General features: G+C 39.9%; 1 protein-coding gene across 4 annotated transcripts in view; it reads left to right on the top strand.

The window, feature by feature from the left end:
• Positions 1–17,286, top strand: part of PCNX2 (pecanex 2) — a 281,436-nt gene that overhangs the window by 209,445 nt on the left and 54,705 nt on the right. For all 4 annotated transcript variants that reach the window (XR_011496310.1, XM_014854585.3, XM_044758805.2 and 1 more), the window contains 2 exons: positions 10,642–10,700; positions 13,689–13,904. Coding sequence is in view for 3 of the 4 variants with exons in the window: in XM_014854585.3 (XP_014710071.3) it covers positions 10,642–10,700; positions 13,689–13,904 (275 nt within the window). In the remaining variant the exon portion in view is untranslated. The remainder of the gene's footprint in view (positions 1–10,641; positions 10,701–13,688; positions 13,905–17,286) is intronic.

Raw genomic sequence — 17,286 nt, forward strand, 5'->3', positions numbered from 1 at the left:
CAAAACCATCAATGCTTGGAGATTGTTTTGGGGAGTTTTTAAATTACCAATAGAATTCTCTTAATAGTTACAGGGCTATACAAATTATCTATTTCATAATGGGTGAATTGTGGTAATTAGTGTTTTTTCGGGAATTGGTCCATTTCATCTAACTTGTAAAATGTATGCATAGAAAGGTGCATATAGTAATCCCTATTTTCCTTTTGATATCTGCAGGGTTGGTAATATATCCTGATATTGGTAATTTGTGTTTTCTCTCTTTTTTTTCCTTTGAGAGGCTTGCTAGAGATTTATCAACTTAATTGATGTTTTCAAAGAACCAGCTCTTTGTTCTTTGATTTTTCTCTCTCTTTTTGTTGTTTGTCTTCATTTTCACTGACTTTTGCTCTTTATTTCTTTTCTTATTCTTTCTTTGGGCTTATTTTGCTCTTCTTTTTCTAGGTTCTTGAAGTGGAAGATTAAACAATTAATTTGAGACCTTTCCTTTTTTCTTATGTGTATATTTAGTGATGTAAGTTTCTCTTTCGATACTACTTTAGCAGTGTCCCACAAATTTTGATAAGTTGTGTTTTTATTTTCTTTCAGTTCAATGTATTTTCATTTCCATTTAATCTTTATCTTTGACCCATGGGTTATTTAGAATTGTGCTGTTTAGTTTCCAAATGTTTGGATATTTTTCTGTTATCTTTCAGTTATTGATTTCTAGTTCGAGTCCGTTATGGGTGGAGAAAACACTTGGTATTCTTTTAGTTCTTTTCAATTTGTGAGATTGTTTTATGTCCCAGGAAGTGGTCCACCTTGGTATATGCTCTTTGGGCACTTGAAAAGAATGCATAGTCTGTTGTTGGGTTGAGTGGTCAATAAATGTTGATTATATACTGTTAGTTGATGATATTGTTGAGTTCCCCTATATCCTTGTTGATTTTCTGTCTAGTCTTTCTATCAATTGTGGAGAGATGGGTGTTGAAGTCTCCAACTATAATTGTGGATTTGTCTACTTCTTTCTGTTCTGTCGGCTTTTGGTTGACATATTTTGCAACCTCATTGTTTGCTGCATGCATATTTAGGATTAACATGTTTTCTTCACGGAATAATTCTTTTATCATTTTGTCTCTGTGTTTGGTAAATTTCTTTGCTATTGAGTCTTCTTTATCTGATATAAATATAGCCATTCCTAATTTTCTGTGATTAATGTTTGCAAAATATATCTTTTTCCATTTTTTTACTTTCAACTGGCCTACCTCACTATATTTGAAGTATGCTTCTTGTAGAAAGCATGTAATTGGGTCATGTTTTTAATTCGCTTTGCCAATCTCTGTCTTAGTGTATTTAGAACATTTACATTTAATGTAATTATTGATGTATTAGAGCTTAGGTCTGCCATTTAATTTTTTGCTTTTTGTTTGCTCTGTTTGTCATTCTCCTGTTTGTTTTCTTCCTGTCTTCTTTTGTGTTTCTTTAAAATTTTTTAGAATTCCATTTTGATTTATTTCTCAAATCAATAACAAGTTTTGAGTGTATCAATTAATGATTGCTGTAGGCATTATATTATATATAAATGACTTATCAAAGTGTACTGGTATTGTCATTTTACCAATTCAAGCAAAGTGCAAAGACCTTACCTTCCTTTCGTGTCCTCTTACTCTCCCCTATTTCTAATATAATGTCATAAATATTTTCTCTACATACATTTAGAACCTCATTGACAGTTTTATAATTTTTGCTTCAACTGTAAAATATAATTTAGAAGAGACATGAGAAGAAGGAATGTCTGATATATTTGCTCATATTTTGCTTATCTTGTTCTTCCTCCTTGATGTTCCAAGGTTCATCCTTTTATTGTATCTTTTCTTTTTAGAGAACTTCCTGTGTCTATTATTTTGGATAGATCTCCTATTGACAAATTCTCTTAGTTTTCCTTCATCTGAGAATGTCTGTTTCTTCTTCATTCCAGATGGATATTTTCACTGGATATAGGATTTTGGGTTGACAGTTCTTTTCTTTTGGCACTTGAAAATATTGTGCTATTTTCTTCTGAGACTGTTCATTCTTTTTCAGTCTATTTTCTCTCTGTTGTTCAGATTATGTAATATCCATTGTTCTGTCTTCCAGTCCGTTGATTCTTTTCTCTGTCCCCTTCATTCTGCTATTGAGTCCTTCCACTGAGTTTTAAATTTTTTATTGTATTTCTTTTACTTATAAAATTTCTATTTGACTCTATGTCTTCTATTTCTTTGCTGAGACTTTCTATTTTTTTGCTGAGATTTTATTTTTTCATTTTTTTCAAAAGTGTTCTTAATTGCTCATTGAAACATTTTTGTGATGACTAATTTTAAATCTTTGTCAGATAATTTTCTCATTTCTGTTATCTCAGTGTTGGCATCTATTAGTTGTCTTTTTTCGTTCACTTTGAGATCCTCCTGTTTCTTATAATGACAAGTAATTTTCTATTGAAATCTGGACATTCTGGGTATTATTTAAACCTCTGTTTCAACTGGCTTTCTCGGACACCACTCTGGCAGGACAAAGGGGGCCACCGCTTTGTTACTTCCAGGTGGTGTTAGAAGCCCGGATTCCCCACTCAGCTTCTCTTGACGCCTGCGATGGGGAAAGTTGCTTGTTACTGCTTGTTGGGGGTGAGAGTTCAGACTTCCCGCTAGACCTTCACTAATACTCCCCTGGATGAGAGGGAGTAAAGTAGTTTGTTACCGCTCTCCATGAGGCCTCCTTACCCCGGGCAACTATGAAAATCCAAACTCTGTACTGGGCCTTCTGACACCATCCCAGCGGGAGGAGAAGGAGCACTTCATTACTGCCTCGCAAGGGTGGAAGTCTAGGTTCTCCATTCAGCCTTTGCTAGTGTGGGTTAGGTGGGGCCACAGTTTTTTCTGTGGTGTTTGGCTGGAATAGCGATGTTATTGTCTAAAAGGTTTCTATCTTACTAGGCTACTCCTTTCCTCATTCTTAGGCTAGAAAGAGTGTGGTTTTGTTGGAGTTTTCATTTCTGCTCCTGTTGGTGTTTCTGGGTGCCAGTTTCTGGGATATATGAGGCAAAAACAAAACCCAGGGGACTTACCTCAGTATCCTTCCTGGGTCCCACAGTCCTTGGATGATCTGCCTTCTTCTCTTTACCTTTTAGAAGGTATTTTTATTATATATAATATTCAGGGGTTTGGTTATACTTAGTGGGAAGAACAGGGAAGATCATATTAACTCCATCTTCTGAGAAGACTACAACAAACCTGCATTTATTCATTCATGCTTAGGTCCGTCCCCTGCATATTTGTATGGTGAGTATTATGACTATGCAATGTGGTGGACACCAGTATAATGAGGTGTTCTTTCACTGCAGGCCTCAAATAGACTTTCAGGAAATAGACTTTCACACTAACATTAGTGGTTAGGAGAATTGCCTCATTTTGCCCATATGGCTACATGTGAGCACACATATTGGTTTATATAGAGTCTAGAAATGTTACCTTTAGGTAGGCTGAACACAGTGCAGTTACTGAATATGTTTTACAGATTTTCTGTAGGAGACGAGAGCAGATCAGAAAAGAGTCAAGAAAATGCAAACAGAGCGCAAAAAGGCTAGTTCAAAATCAGTCATGATGGGATCCTCATCAAGAGGGTGGTGTAAAGTTTGGCAAGCTTTATAAGCATAGAATGAAGAAAATGGAGTTGAATTCAGTTTTGTAATTTAAAACTGAATTACCTCCAAAAGCTGTGTAATTGAAGTATCTTTCTATCCCTAATGAAAATCTGGTTTTGAAATTTTCGGTACAAGAGATGTAGATTAGAGATTCTCAAAACTTTCTCCTCCTACAAGTGCCGAGAAATGGTAGATAGTAAAATCCCTTCTCGATGCTTATTTGAGCACGGCAAGAATGTTAGCAAATTCCCAAGGGCTGGAAAAAAGAGGGAGCAGAAGCAGCAAAACCACTGCCGCTGTGTGGGAAGGGTCGGGGTGGGAGGGAATCAGGGTTGCGGGTCTCAGGAATTTAGCGGCTGAGATGTAAAAACCTATGTCAGGTTGGGCGTTGAGGCCTTGGTTCTACAGAGGCAGAAAGTTTGAACGGACTCTTCTACATAAAGCCAAAACCCTTGGAGGGCTTCTCCCTCAGTGAAGGAGAACTCTCAACACGGACAAGGAAGCTCAGCTGTGTCAGCCAGAGATCAGAATGGGAACAAGTCTCCACTGTGAGTGTGCAAGGCTATGCCTGTGCCACGTGTGGATTTGGCATTCAAAACTATACTCCCTGTGTCTGGAAATCCTCAAGTTGAGACAGTAACATCAAAATGGTACTTGTATATCATACCCCTGGAGTAACTGACAGAGGCACATGTGAACTTCTTCTCGAGGGACATATCCTCACCTAATCCCACAGCTGAACACCCACTGGAAGCGGGCGCTCAATCTGATCCCACAAAACATAGGAGAAAAATAGTCATCATGGATGAGAGTCAGCAAACAAAATAAACAGCAGACTTAGACCCTCCAAAGCTCTAGATAAATAAACGAATAAATTGTACGCACATTTAGAATGAAAAGTCATATAAGAAGAAATAAAAACATAAGGTCAAGATGCTATCAAAAATGACGAATTGGAACAAATAGAGCTTAAAAATATAAATGTGTACGGTAATTAAAACGTATAGTATAACAGATAAGTAGTCAAACAGAGCTGAACTGGAAAGCATTCTAAGAAAATTGCCAGGAATACAGCAGAGAAAGATGAAGATATGATAAATATTCCAGAAGGGCTAAGAGATATGAAAGATGCCAACTAGAAGTCTAGAAGCAGTTTTTGGGAGAAGGTATAGAACAAATAAGGAGAAGCATAGTTTCAAGAGAAAATAATGTGAATTTTTCAAAATTGATGAAAGATATGAATTCTTAGACTCAGGAATCTAACAAGTCATGACCATAATAAAAAAAATAAACCCACATTTCTAAACACAATAGTGAAGTTTCAGAGCGTTAATAACAACCAAGAAAAGATCTTAAAAGCATTCAGAAACAACAGAAAAATACCCTCTAAGTAATAATAGAATGACTGATATGTCGACAAAAATAATCCATAACCAATCTATAAATGAAAATTTGGGTGAGTTTATTCTGAGCTTAAATCTTAGGATTATAACCCGGGAGAGTCTTTCCACAAAGGAACAGAGCACTCCAAAGAAGTGGGGGTATACAGGGTGGTTATATACTCTCAAAGAGTATGTTTCACATATGATTGAAATGTCCCTTTTACAATAGTCACGAGGCTGCTCTGTCAGCACAGCGATTGACGGAAACGGCAGATAGGTCTGCTGTCTCAGTGAACGCCGCCGGATGGCAGGTGTGTTGCCTCTGGCTGGGGGGGGTCACAGATGAGCGCTGCAATCAGTTCCCAGCCTAAAGAAAGATGCTTAATCTTTAAGGAGATGCCAACATTGCGAGGGGGAGAGAAGTTGCACCTTTATCTCAAGGGCCTTTTGCTCTTGCCATAGGAAATCTCTAAAGCAGATATACAATGCATGCTCAACAGCCTTGGTCAGGCCCTTTTAGAAAGACAAGGTCAGGCCGAATTAGGTTTACACCAAATGGCTTCCTCATATTCTCCAATATATCCTATTACTTGCCATTTTTATTTGTCAGATAGGAGACTTCTAAATAGAGACAATAGAGGAATATATGTAGTTGTGTTCTTATTTTCCACTGTAATTATTCATATTTTCGCTCTCTCCCTGCCTCTTTTCTTCCTTTCACCTTTTTTTCTTCTTTTTTTGGTAAATCATTCTTGTTAGATGTTTGTATTTTCTTATGTGTGGGTGGTTATTTAACTACTGAGCTCCATCTGTTTAATAGTTGTAAGTCTATTTTGTTCTTCTCTTTCTTCTTTAGTTAGTTTTAGTATGTTGTACTTTTATAGGACATTACTTATTTCATTTGTTTTCACATTTATTGGGAAAGAGTTGTTCATGGGCTTACCTTTTGATTTATGACTTTATAGTATTGCTTTTGTGATTTTATAATCAGATGATAATGTAATGTGTTTAAAAACAAAGAAACAATCAAATTAGATAATAACATAAACTATTAAGTTAGGATATGACCAAATACATCTCAGCAAATGCGAAGACACAAGTAAAATATATTGACTCAGAAAAGTTGAAAATAAGACAATGGGTGGAAGTATTAAGCAAATGAAAACAAATGAAAGCAGAGGTTGTGGTTTAAAAATAAACACAGACGAATTTGGGATAAAACTCATTAGGATCAAGATCATTTTATAATGATGAAGATTAAAATTCACAATGAAGATATGTTATAAATATCAGTGCATTAATTCACAAAGAAAAATTCATAAAGAAAAGAATAAAAAGAAATTTGATAAGACGTAGAAACACAGTAGGGGTAGGAACTGTAATTCAGTTTCCTCAGTTCATGACCAATCAAGTAATCAAAAATTAGGTAAGGATATAGGTTAGTTAGATTCCCAAATAGAGACCTAAATAACTAATTAATAATGTAGTTCTAATATGTATTATGGAACACACACACTTACATGTACATACAGGAAATGGGATATACCTTTTCAAGTGCCCATGGAATATTAACAAACACTGATTATGTATTAGGCAATTAAAAGAATCCCCTCCCCTTTTCATAATTTCTACAAGCTATAACAGTAGTTTAATTCCTAGTAATGACATTCTAGGTAATTAAGAGCAGTCTTCCATAATGAGGGCACCTAAAGAGAAATGGATGAAATATAAAGAAAAAACCCATAACTTTCTTAAAACCTTCAAGGTACTGAAGAGTTTAGGCCAAAATCCAGGAGAAGGCAAGCACCCAGCACTTACACCCATTTTCACCCCAAGAGCATCTGCTGACCTGGAAGAAGGAATAGCCACACTGAACTATGCTTTGTGGTCTTGAAAGGCAAGTGGAAAGAAAGTCAAAGCTCAGTCCCATCTGAGGTAACCATGTTGACAAAGACCCCCACCTTTAATTTAGGATTCCAAACAGCTGTCTCCTAAGGTACCGGGGAACCAGAACTAAGCCAGGCCTCCCAGACGGCTGAGCTCTGGAATAGCCCACCTTGCCACCTGCACAATACAGTACCCTCAGGAGATTCTTCTTATGGCAAGTCCTTCGGAAGCACATGGCGACCCAGGAGCTCGAAGAGCACCATTGGCTTTGAGAGAACTAATGTGGCTGTCAGTGGCAGCAAAAATGAAAGATGAAAAACAAACTCAGGTGAACCTCGAGTATATATTCAACTTAAAAGGTGACAGCGTCCTTCTGTTTAAGCTCTGGCTGCTTTCTCGTTGTCCAGATTTCTCTAAGGCTGCCCTGCCCATGAATAGAAGGATATAGTCCGTTTGTAACTCCATCTTGGTTTGCCATATGAACAGACACCCATCAAACAGACACTCCAGCCAGTCACACTTGCCCATCAAATAATGGGATTACTTCTACCGTAAATAGTCTGTGTGCACTGACAAATGGGAATTTGAAGCAGTATAATTAAGGAAATTACTCAAGTTATTTAAGCTCTTCTGATGAAACCATATAAGAGAGAAAGTTCTTGACTTAGGGAGACAGATCAGGAGGTGGGAAAGCAAAGTTTGAAGGGAGGAAACTGGCTTTTCTATCTGCATTTCATCTTAACATCAGGGAGAGACGCTTTGGAGTAAGTCGACTTCTCTAGAAAGAACTATTATTAGACTCTTTGCCTGTGGTCCTCAGGACAACGTTGCCTAGCAATTCACAGTGACTTTGCCAGGCAGGTGTTAAGAAGCATACGTGTGCAGATGCACCAGCATTCTGTAGTCCCCCTGAGACTGGGGAGTGAGATACAGCCCCCATTTTCTCTTTGAGCAACAGAATTGATGTTCATGCAATAGGACAGTTAAGGCAGAAATCCAATTACTGAGTTAATTAGCACCTTTGAGTGGTAAGCACCAGATTTACAGGAGGAAAGCACTGGAGAAAAGCTCAAATTACCCAGTATGGCTGACAGTTCACCTTCTTAGAGTCTGGTGGAGAGCCAGAGGCTCTGGGGTGCACAGGCAGCTTAGCTTAGTTATTGCTCATCAGAATTTAGCACCCTGCGTTATGTAGCCTTTTGAAAAGATAGCTTTCCAGTTAACATAGTTTTAGAAGGTGTTTTAATTCCCTAAGGAGTCTGGTAAATGACTTTCTTTTGGCTCAATCCCACTTTAAAAATTGTTTATTCTGCTGCTGAAAATTCCATTTGTCCTGGGTCTTAAGGTGAAATTAAAATTCCATTTAGGGACCAACTATGCCAACATGGGATTTCAGCCTTCATTAGAAGGAAATTTTGTTGTTTGCTTCATATTCTGCCACCCTGGGCTCTTTTATTTTCAAAGCTGATCTCGGGGTATTTAGAAGGAAAACTGAAGCAGTAACAGAACAGCATGCTGGAGCTAGCAGCCTTTTTGAGATGCAATGGAATGCTTCTTCTCTTCAGCCCATCTGTGGAGTCTGTTCCAGGAAGCTCAAACAGGATCTGACCTAGATGGTTCTCAAATATCTGAGAAGCGCAAGGAAAAGTAAATACGTTTTTTTTTCTGGAGACAAACTTTCTCATTTATTCAAATTGCAGTTCCATCTAAGTATCTTTTCATCTCTTCTGATTCCCAAGAGACAAGTTCACAAAAGAAGTCTACAGTCTGAGGTTTCTTCCTAAGCATCATTACCAACAAGTGCTCGTCATGTATTAAATCATACTCAGTATGTCAACGATCATGTTTCAATGTTATCTCGTAGCAGCTAGTGCCCTTTCTTCTTAGCAGGTATCATGAGAGAACAAAACTTCAGAAACAGTGTTAGCTTTGACTATTCCTTTATTCATTCAACGGATGTTTATTGAGGGACTACAACATGCGAGGTGTGAGCAAAAATCTTGCCCTCGTAGTACATGGTCTGGTGTAAGAGGCAGACAGCATCAAATAATTGCACAAAGAAGTGTATGACGTAGTGTGGAGTAAAGGCTCCAGAGCCCACTGACCTGGGCTCAGATCCTGGCTCTGCCACCTATTAGCTCTGTGACTTTGGGCACGTTACTTTATCTCACTGTGTCGTAGGTTCCCCCTCGGTGAGAGTGGGTATAATAGTAGCATCTACGTCATAAGGTAGTTGTGCGGCTATAATGAGTTAATACGTGTAAAGTACTTACACAAGGAAGTGCTACCTAAGCATAAGCTGTCATCATTATTAGCAATATTAACCTTGACTGGTGCTCCAAAGGAGAGGCCCAGTGTGTGAAAGAGCACATGACACACGAATGTCACCTAGAGCAGGCATCAGGGAATTCTTCCCTGAGAAAGTGATACTTGAGCTAGACTTGAAGGATGAGCTGAGTCCGGGAGGAAAAGTGGGTGGGACTGGAAATCGAGCACTCCTCCTGGAGGACTCAGCAGCTGTAAAGGATGGAGGGCAGGGAGGGTGACAGAAGTAGGGAGTTGGGCCGTGTTGAAGGCATGGAAAACGAAGGCCAGTGTGGTTGGAGCATAGAAAGCAAAGGGCAGAGTGATGGCAATGGCAGGGGACAGGCAAGCTAAAGTTCAGTTTTTTCACAAACACTAATAGGACCCTTGTTATGTTGAAATTTATATGTAACCCTATGGTGAATGATATATTTTTAGTGAAAGCCCTTTCTTAATGATTTAGGTTAAACCATATGAAAGTGCCATTTTGTAGGTCACAAACGTTGGATAATATCAACTCCATATGGTTGATGTCAATTTCATATTCCCTCTTCAAAGGATGACAAGACCACCAATCAATATGTGAAATAAAAAGACAAAGCTGGTCAGGTACAGTTTCTCTGAGCACAGCAGACTGTTGCACTTATAAAGGGTTTTCGGGACATGCAAAGTTCAAGGACTGTGACGGTTTAGAGGCACGAGTGGGTATCTGCACAGGCAGTTACTTCGGGAGACTGTTGTTGATCGGTCACCCCTCAGAAGTCTGGAGTGAGTCTCTCCCTCCCTGGCTGACTTTCAGAAGCAAGGGTCAGCCGTGGATTGGCTGGCCTGCAAAAGCTGTGAACTGAGATGAGTTGTCATAATTGAAGAGGTTTAAAACTTGTTCTTGTGGCCACTTGTTACCATGGTTACAGACAATTCATCTTCTCCTAAGTTGGTGAGAGCTATTTTTATTCTCGTGGTGCAACCTAAGAAAGGCCTTTAAGAACGCGCCCAGCTCTTGAAAACAAGTGGTGGAGACGTTGACGACTCACCATGATTTTCTGGAATCAATTTGAAAAGAAAGATGCTTGTGTGTGCACTGCTCTCAGGTTCTGAAAGTGAGTGACATTTCATTGGCAGGTCAAGTGCTTGCATCTATTTTGTGGACCCAGTGCTCAAAACTGATAGAAGGCACAAAGCCATTCTCCTTAAACCTTTGAACTAGTCATCTCTTCCCTCCACGTCTCTTGTACTTTCTCTCCCTTCTTTACATGAGACCCCTCTCTTCCTGCAGCATTGCCAACTGGACCAGTCATCCCGATATGTGAGCTCCATCTCCCCTGCATTTCCCAGTCACACAACTGATGCCCAAACCCACTAGCTCATTCATAGAGATCTAATCATGACCTTTTACCCTTTTGTGGCCCCTTCCAGTACAAGGCGTGTGGATAATTCCAACACAAGACTGGTTGTCCAAATTGAAAAAGATCCAGGTAAGAGGATATCTTCCTTCTCTTTTTTAAAACTCTTTATTCATTTTGTTGTATAGATGGATTTCTTCAGTCCAAAAAGGGGAATTCAGTACTCACTCTTTTTAATCATGGTGGAGACAATGCATTTATTGGTAAATATGCTAACTGGAAAAATGAAACTGTGCAGGTAGACTGATCAATCTTCCTGACTTGGTTTGGAAATGCACTCCTCCATTATTTAGAATTGACTAGGTACCCGTTCAGCATTGAATGACTTTTAATTAAAGACAGTTTAGTATGTGTATGATAAATGTCAAATACAGACTATAAACCTTGGTATTGGTCTTTTAGCAAAACATTCTTTGAAAAAACATCAACATTATGATGTCCACAAAAGCAAACCATTCCAAGATCCAGGCTCCAGAAGTCTTCCGAAACTTCATTCAACTTTAAGCTATGGAAAGATTTACCTGCTAGAAAATTATTTTGCTTTTTCTTTTCATAATCTATCTCATTTTTAACCATTCTACCCCTTTTTTCCCTCATATCAGAATGCAAATTTTAACTGTTCTCTATTTTTATCCACCTCCCTCTCCCCCGGTGCCAAAAATTTTGTCTAGGAAGAATTGCATCATGCTCATTATCTGTATTTGAATGCATACACATGATTAATTTGAAATCATAATTTGAAATTTGAAATACCTGGAGAGGGGGCTTTATTTTTTTGTAGAACTTTGTGTCAGTACAACTTGGGAGGGACGATTGGGGTACAAATATCTCTGATGTGCAGCGGTGGGACTCTGTGGCATTGCAGGGCCGTTGATACAGGCATACGACAGTTTCACAAGTGCATCATGCCTCTAGTTATCCATAATTGTTGTCTCATTTTAATCTAATCATGCAGATGTGTGGTCAATGTGTTCTAAGAAGATCTCCACTTTTAATGGTTTAAATTGTTTTGTTTTGTTTAAACATCAAAGAGTTTGAACAATTAAACAAAAGTAAATTCTCTCATTCAGGCTTTTCTTTTAAAAGTGCCGGAGACCCAAAGTAATCTCTAATTAGCGTCTAATTAGATGCATGATGATTCATCATAGAAAATGAATTTAATGGCAGGTCAGGCAGGCTTAATCTGCATAGGAGATTAAGCATCCTGATACTTTATTAAACTACATGACATGACTCAGCCCACAGAATGGTTTATTTCTTTCCATTAATCATAATTAGGTTATAAATGCACCAATTTCAATTCAGCTTTTAGCTATTATGAATGCCCGGCAAAGATATTCATAATTTGATCTTCTTATCATATATATTTCTCAAGAAGTCTGAGTTTTTTATATATATATAATTAAAAACAACAAATGACATCTATATAATATGATAATTTATATCTGTGTATATATAACATATATAAAAATGTATATTTGTATATAACATAGTAGCAATAATTGTTTATATTATATAATATATATAATATATGTATGCATATATAATATATGTATTATGTATTATATGTATTATATATGTATGTAATATATGTATTATATAATATACATATATAAATTGATGCCATTTATTGTCTGTAAATTATGCCTCGATGACTTTGATTTCAAAAAAACCCCTGGAGTAACTTGATGGGTATGTTCTTAAAAACAAAATTTCTCTTAAAGGAGCTGTATGATCTATGGGGTTATCTATTATTCAACAGCTATATAGTTCGTTCCTACTACATGTTAGGAATTCTGCTACTAGTGCGATACAAAGAGAAGCAAATTCAGACATAGATCTGTCTTCCTTCACTTTATGGTGCATTGGTGAAATCAGATGTTAATCAAATAACTATAGACACACATACACACAAAACCAAATGTCAAATTCCAACCGTGACGAGTGCTTCCCAGCAGAGGATCACAGTGCTGAGAGCCTGTAGTAGGGAATTTGGCCCAGTGAAGCGGTCAATGAAGGCTTCCTTGAAGTGGTAATTGAGCTGAGGCCTAGAGAATAGTAGAGTTAATAAGCCACAGGGGAGTAGAAGAGCAACCCAGGCAGAAAGATCAGTATCTACAAAGGCCCAGGGTGGGAAGGGGCACGTGGGTCACTCAACTGAAAGAACTTCTCTGTTGCTGAGCATAAGGGAGCTGGCGGAATGGAGTTCGTGTGAGGTAAGGATGGAGATTGAAGTAGACAGCAGACCACACAGTGCCTCTGTGTGACCATATATCCTGAGTTTGCTCAGGACCGTCCTAGCTTATACCTGTGAATGGTAAATTATATGGGATCCATTATAGGTGATGTTAAGAAGTCTTCCCTCTATCTTAAGCGGATGGAGAAACCACTAAGGGCTTTGAGCAATGGTGTTGGGGGTCCTAGGTAGCTTGTTCAGCTCTTCAATTTGCAAAGCTCATTCTGGCTGTGGTGTAGAGAATAGATTTGGTAGCAGATCCCAGTGAAGATACATAGGTAAGACACATGATTATTGTGGTTGTCCCCTTGAGAAATAATATAGCGTGGAATAGGGTAGGGATAATGGAAATGGAGAAAAGTAGAAAGATGCAAAAAATACTTGAAGAAAGTAAAATTGAGAGGCTTAGATATGAAGGAGTAGAAACAAGGATCCCTAGGTTATGGCTGACTAAGATGGGGAACAGAAGTGGGGCCCAACTTGGGCATGTTGAAAGTGAGGAGCACTTGAGACGTGCAAGAGAAGATGTTAAGTGGACAAGAAGGTGTATAGGTCTAGAGATCAGAAAAGAGATGCCAGCTGGAGATAGGGATTTGTAAGTGGTCTGCATTTAGACAGATCTGTATTCAATCCATTTGTGTAGATGAGATTGCCCAGAACGAGTATAGAGGGAAAAAAGCAGAGGGTCTCACAAAATCCACTAAAATGGGCAAAGCATCTGAAATGTCTGATTTGCCTTTCATCAAATGACAACTCACTGCTTCCTAGATCCGAGTACATGGGGAATAAACATTCACTGAGCATATTTCTTGTTCTGTCTTTAGGGAACGATGACAACAATCTCAATTCCATCTTTTACGAGCACTTGACCAGGGCCCTCCAGGAGTCCCTGTGTGGAGACTTAGTTCTTGGTCGATGGGGTAACTACAGCTCTGGCGATTGCTTTATTTTGGCTTCCGATTACCTCAATGCTTTTGTTCACCTGATTGAAATCGGCAATGGTCTTGTCACCTTTCAACTTCGAGGATTGGAATTCCGAGGTAAGAATCTCTTCATTGCGGAAGTTGTTGGAAGTCAGTCACTGGAGTTAATTATCACGCAAAGCTTTCAATAAGAAGCCACCATTAAAGAGGAAGAATTTAATGCCTGTCCTATAGAATGAGAATTAGGGAGCTTGCTACAACTGCCTTTATCCATGTATTCTGACATAAATAAACCCCAGTTAACTGGAGAATAATAAAGTGAAACATATTGTCTAGTGTAAACCTTTGGAAAAGCAAGTCAGAACTTTGGTTTCAATCCTTCTGGGAAAAACTCAGAACCAACAGGAGGTCGTGGAACATGCAAGGGCTCTGTGTGGAGTCAGCCAGACCTAAAACAGAACCTAGTTCTGTGGGTTACAGGTATTGGGGGCTGTTGCAGACAAGTCATTGAGTGTCTCTGAGCTTTTCTTTTCATTTGTAAAATGATAATAAGAAGAAGAATGGCTGCCTCGTAGAGTTGTGTGGTTTTAATGAGATCGTGTGTCTGAAGGCATGCATGAATGCTTATTGCTTTGTGGTTACTGAGTCAGCCTGAATGTTGAAAGTGTGACCCAGTTTTCCCATTAATCAGATGCTGGAGTCATGTGTGGGGTGTACAGGGGTTAGCATGACAGATGTACTCATGTTCCCCTCTTCTGTGTTCTTTGTTTATTCCTTCATTCAATACGTGTTTTTCTAATACCTCCTCTGTGCCAGGCAGTGTTCTAATGCTGGAGACACAGTGGGCACGGGACCTTGAGTTTACCCTCAGGATGTTTCCCTTCAGTGGGAGACATGGAAAATAAACAAGTAAATAAAGGAGCCAGCTAATTACAGCTTGGGGAATATGCTCTGAAGGACGTGAATGGGGTCTGTGATGGAAACCACTGCAGAGGGTGAGCGTGAGGAGGTGCCACCTTAGATGGGATCATCACGAGAGGCCTCTAGAGGAGGAGAACAGAAAGAATGTTCCAGGCCAGGAACTGATAAGTGCTGAATGGATGAGTCTGGAGTATCTCAGAGCATTCCCGACACCTGAGTGGACTAATGTGACTAGAGCTAAATAGCGTGCGGGTGGCAGTGTAGCACAAGATGGGGCGGGAGGCTGGGTCAGGCAGGGGCTCACAGCCAGGGCCAGGAGGTTGCATTTTATTCTGTGCATAATGGGTAGCCCTGTAGGGGTCCTGGAAAGGGAAATGACTGACCTAATTTGCACTTTAAGAGATTGTTCTGGTAGCTGTGTGGAGAAGGTATCATAGGGGACAAGAGCGGAAACATGGAGCCTGTTTAGGGATGTTTTGCAGTCACCCGAGCAGGAGAAGATGATCGAGACAGACAAGTGCTGGGAGACTGGGAAGCGGGAACAGCCGGACTAGATGGGGGAGTGAGGAAAGTGGGGGGCGCTCAGCATGCTCCCCAGTTTCTGGGTTGCGTGCCTGGGTGAACAGAGGCACGTTTACTGAAACTGAGAAGCCTGGAAGAGGAGCATGACTTTAGGGTTTGGGGGTATAATCCAGACCTCCATTTTGGATATTTTCATTTTAAAATGCCCTTGATTCATCCAAGTGAATATATCAAATAGCTAATTGGACAGCTGAGTCTTACATTCATTCAGGAGACATTATTCAGCACTAATTATACGTCAAGCACTGGACTGGGTGCTACGAATACAGAAGTGAAGGCCCCCACCTTCAGGAACTCGGAGTCCTGAGTAGAAGACAGATGCGTAATAAGCAATTACTGTCCAGAGCGATGAGTGTTGTGGCAGCGCCATACTTGAGGTGCCACGGGGACCAGAGCAGGGGCACTGGAATCAGACTGAAGTGTGGGTCAGTTTGACAGAGGAGAGGCTGCAGGAGAGAAGGGAACTGCTGTGGTGATAACAGAGAGGCACGAAGTAGCCAGATGTGGTTTCCAGGTGGTTTAGGAGGAACGGGTTGCAGACAGTGCTAGAAAGGTAGGTAGGAGCCAGGTCGCAGCCACCAAGAACTTCACAGTGACAGAAGGACACCTCTTAGCCAAGAATAAATTGCCCCATTTCACATCTTTAACACCATTACCTCAAGAAGATCAAGTCTTTTGGTTCTTTGAATGAAAATCTCTAAGTTTTGTGAATATCCATTCCTTTTGTTAATATTCATAAGCAAACTTGTACAAAAGATTTTTTTCTAGAGTGGTGGGGTCTATGATTTAGGCGTGTATTCTGTGCGTTTTTATGAGTTTTAGGAATCTAGTTTAGGGAGCTTGCTTTGGAAAAGGTTCTTGGGCTGAGGGAGTAGTGATTAGATTCTACAGAAGAATCAGAGAAGCAGAGTTTCTCTGAGATGTTGCACAAATGCCAGAAAATGCCGGAAGAGGCGGTGGAAATTAACTGTCTCTGGTGCAATAATGCAACAGAATCATCTATTTTGAGAACTCCAGTTGTTCCTGGAATTTTCCTGGATTTCAAAGGAAGAACTTTTAAAGTTAGCCTTGTTAACGCTGAGTTATAGTTTCTATCGCAGTTCTTTTCAGCTTACAGCCTCTTTAGCAAATTTAACTGATCTTTGAGTTTAAAGGGTTTTAAAGTTCATTAGGTTTTAGAAGTTTGTAGTACTTTGTCTGTCTGCCAGCTCCTCATCACATCTTAATCTACCACATTTAGATGTTTTGGTCTCACCTCATCAATTATTTTCGGGGGCATAACCAACCACCGCAAATCTTAATGGTTTTGGACAACAAGGACGTGGTCTTTCTTACTCTTGTGTGGGTCGTCTGGTACTTCTGCTGTCACCCCAGGTTGCTCATGCAGCTGCATTCACCCAGCAGCTGAGCCAGGCTGGAAGGTTCAAATGGCCACTTCCAGGACTGGCTACCAACCCTGGCCCTGTGGCTCTCCTCCAGATGCTGCTCAGCCTCCAGTGGACTGGATGAGGAATCTTCACAGCTGGGTGGTCTTGGGACTCCAAAAGGGGGAACATAGACACTGCAAGGCCTCTTCCGGCCCAGCCTTTAGGACAGGCACCATGTCACTTGTGCCACGTTCCATTGGCCAAAGCCATTCCCAAGGACAGCTCAGATTCAAGTGGTAGGAAAGGGGCCCTGTCCCATTGCATGATTCACTGGGGGCCCATCTTATAACAACATACCAGACTCCAGAAACTGCATCCAGTGAAAGGTGGAAGGAGGCTTGAAACTGAGGTAGATGTGGTCCGTCAGACACAAGATAGAGGCAGTGGTTGTATTTAAGGTGAAACCGCCTTGAGGTAATTTTCCTTCCTCCTGCCAACCAGAGGAGAAAAGTTACCTAGCTGTAGGGGTGGCTGAAGCACAATAATGATGTCTTGAGAAAAAACATGCCGTTTAACTTGCCCTCATACCCCCCTCTCTTGTACAATGCATTTTCTTTGACCTAGTTCTG

Source organism: Equus asinus, chromosome 2 (assembly GCF_041296235.1).
Source record: "Equus asinus isolate D_3611 breed Donkey chromosome 2, EquAss-T2T_v2, whole genome shotgun sequence".
Classification (NCBI taxonomy): domain Eukaryota; kingdom Metazoa; phylum Chordata; class Mammalia; order Perissodactyla; family Equidae; genus Equus; species Equus asinus.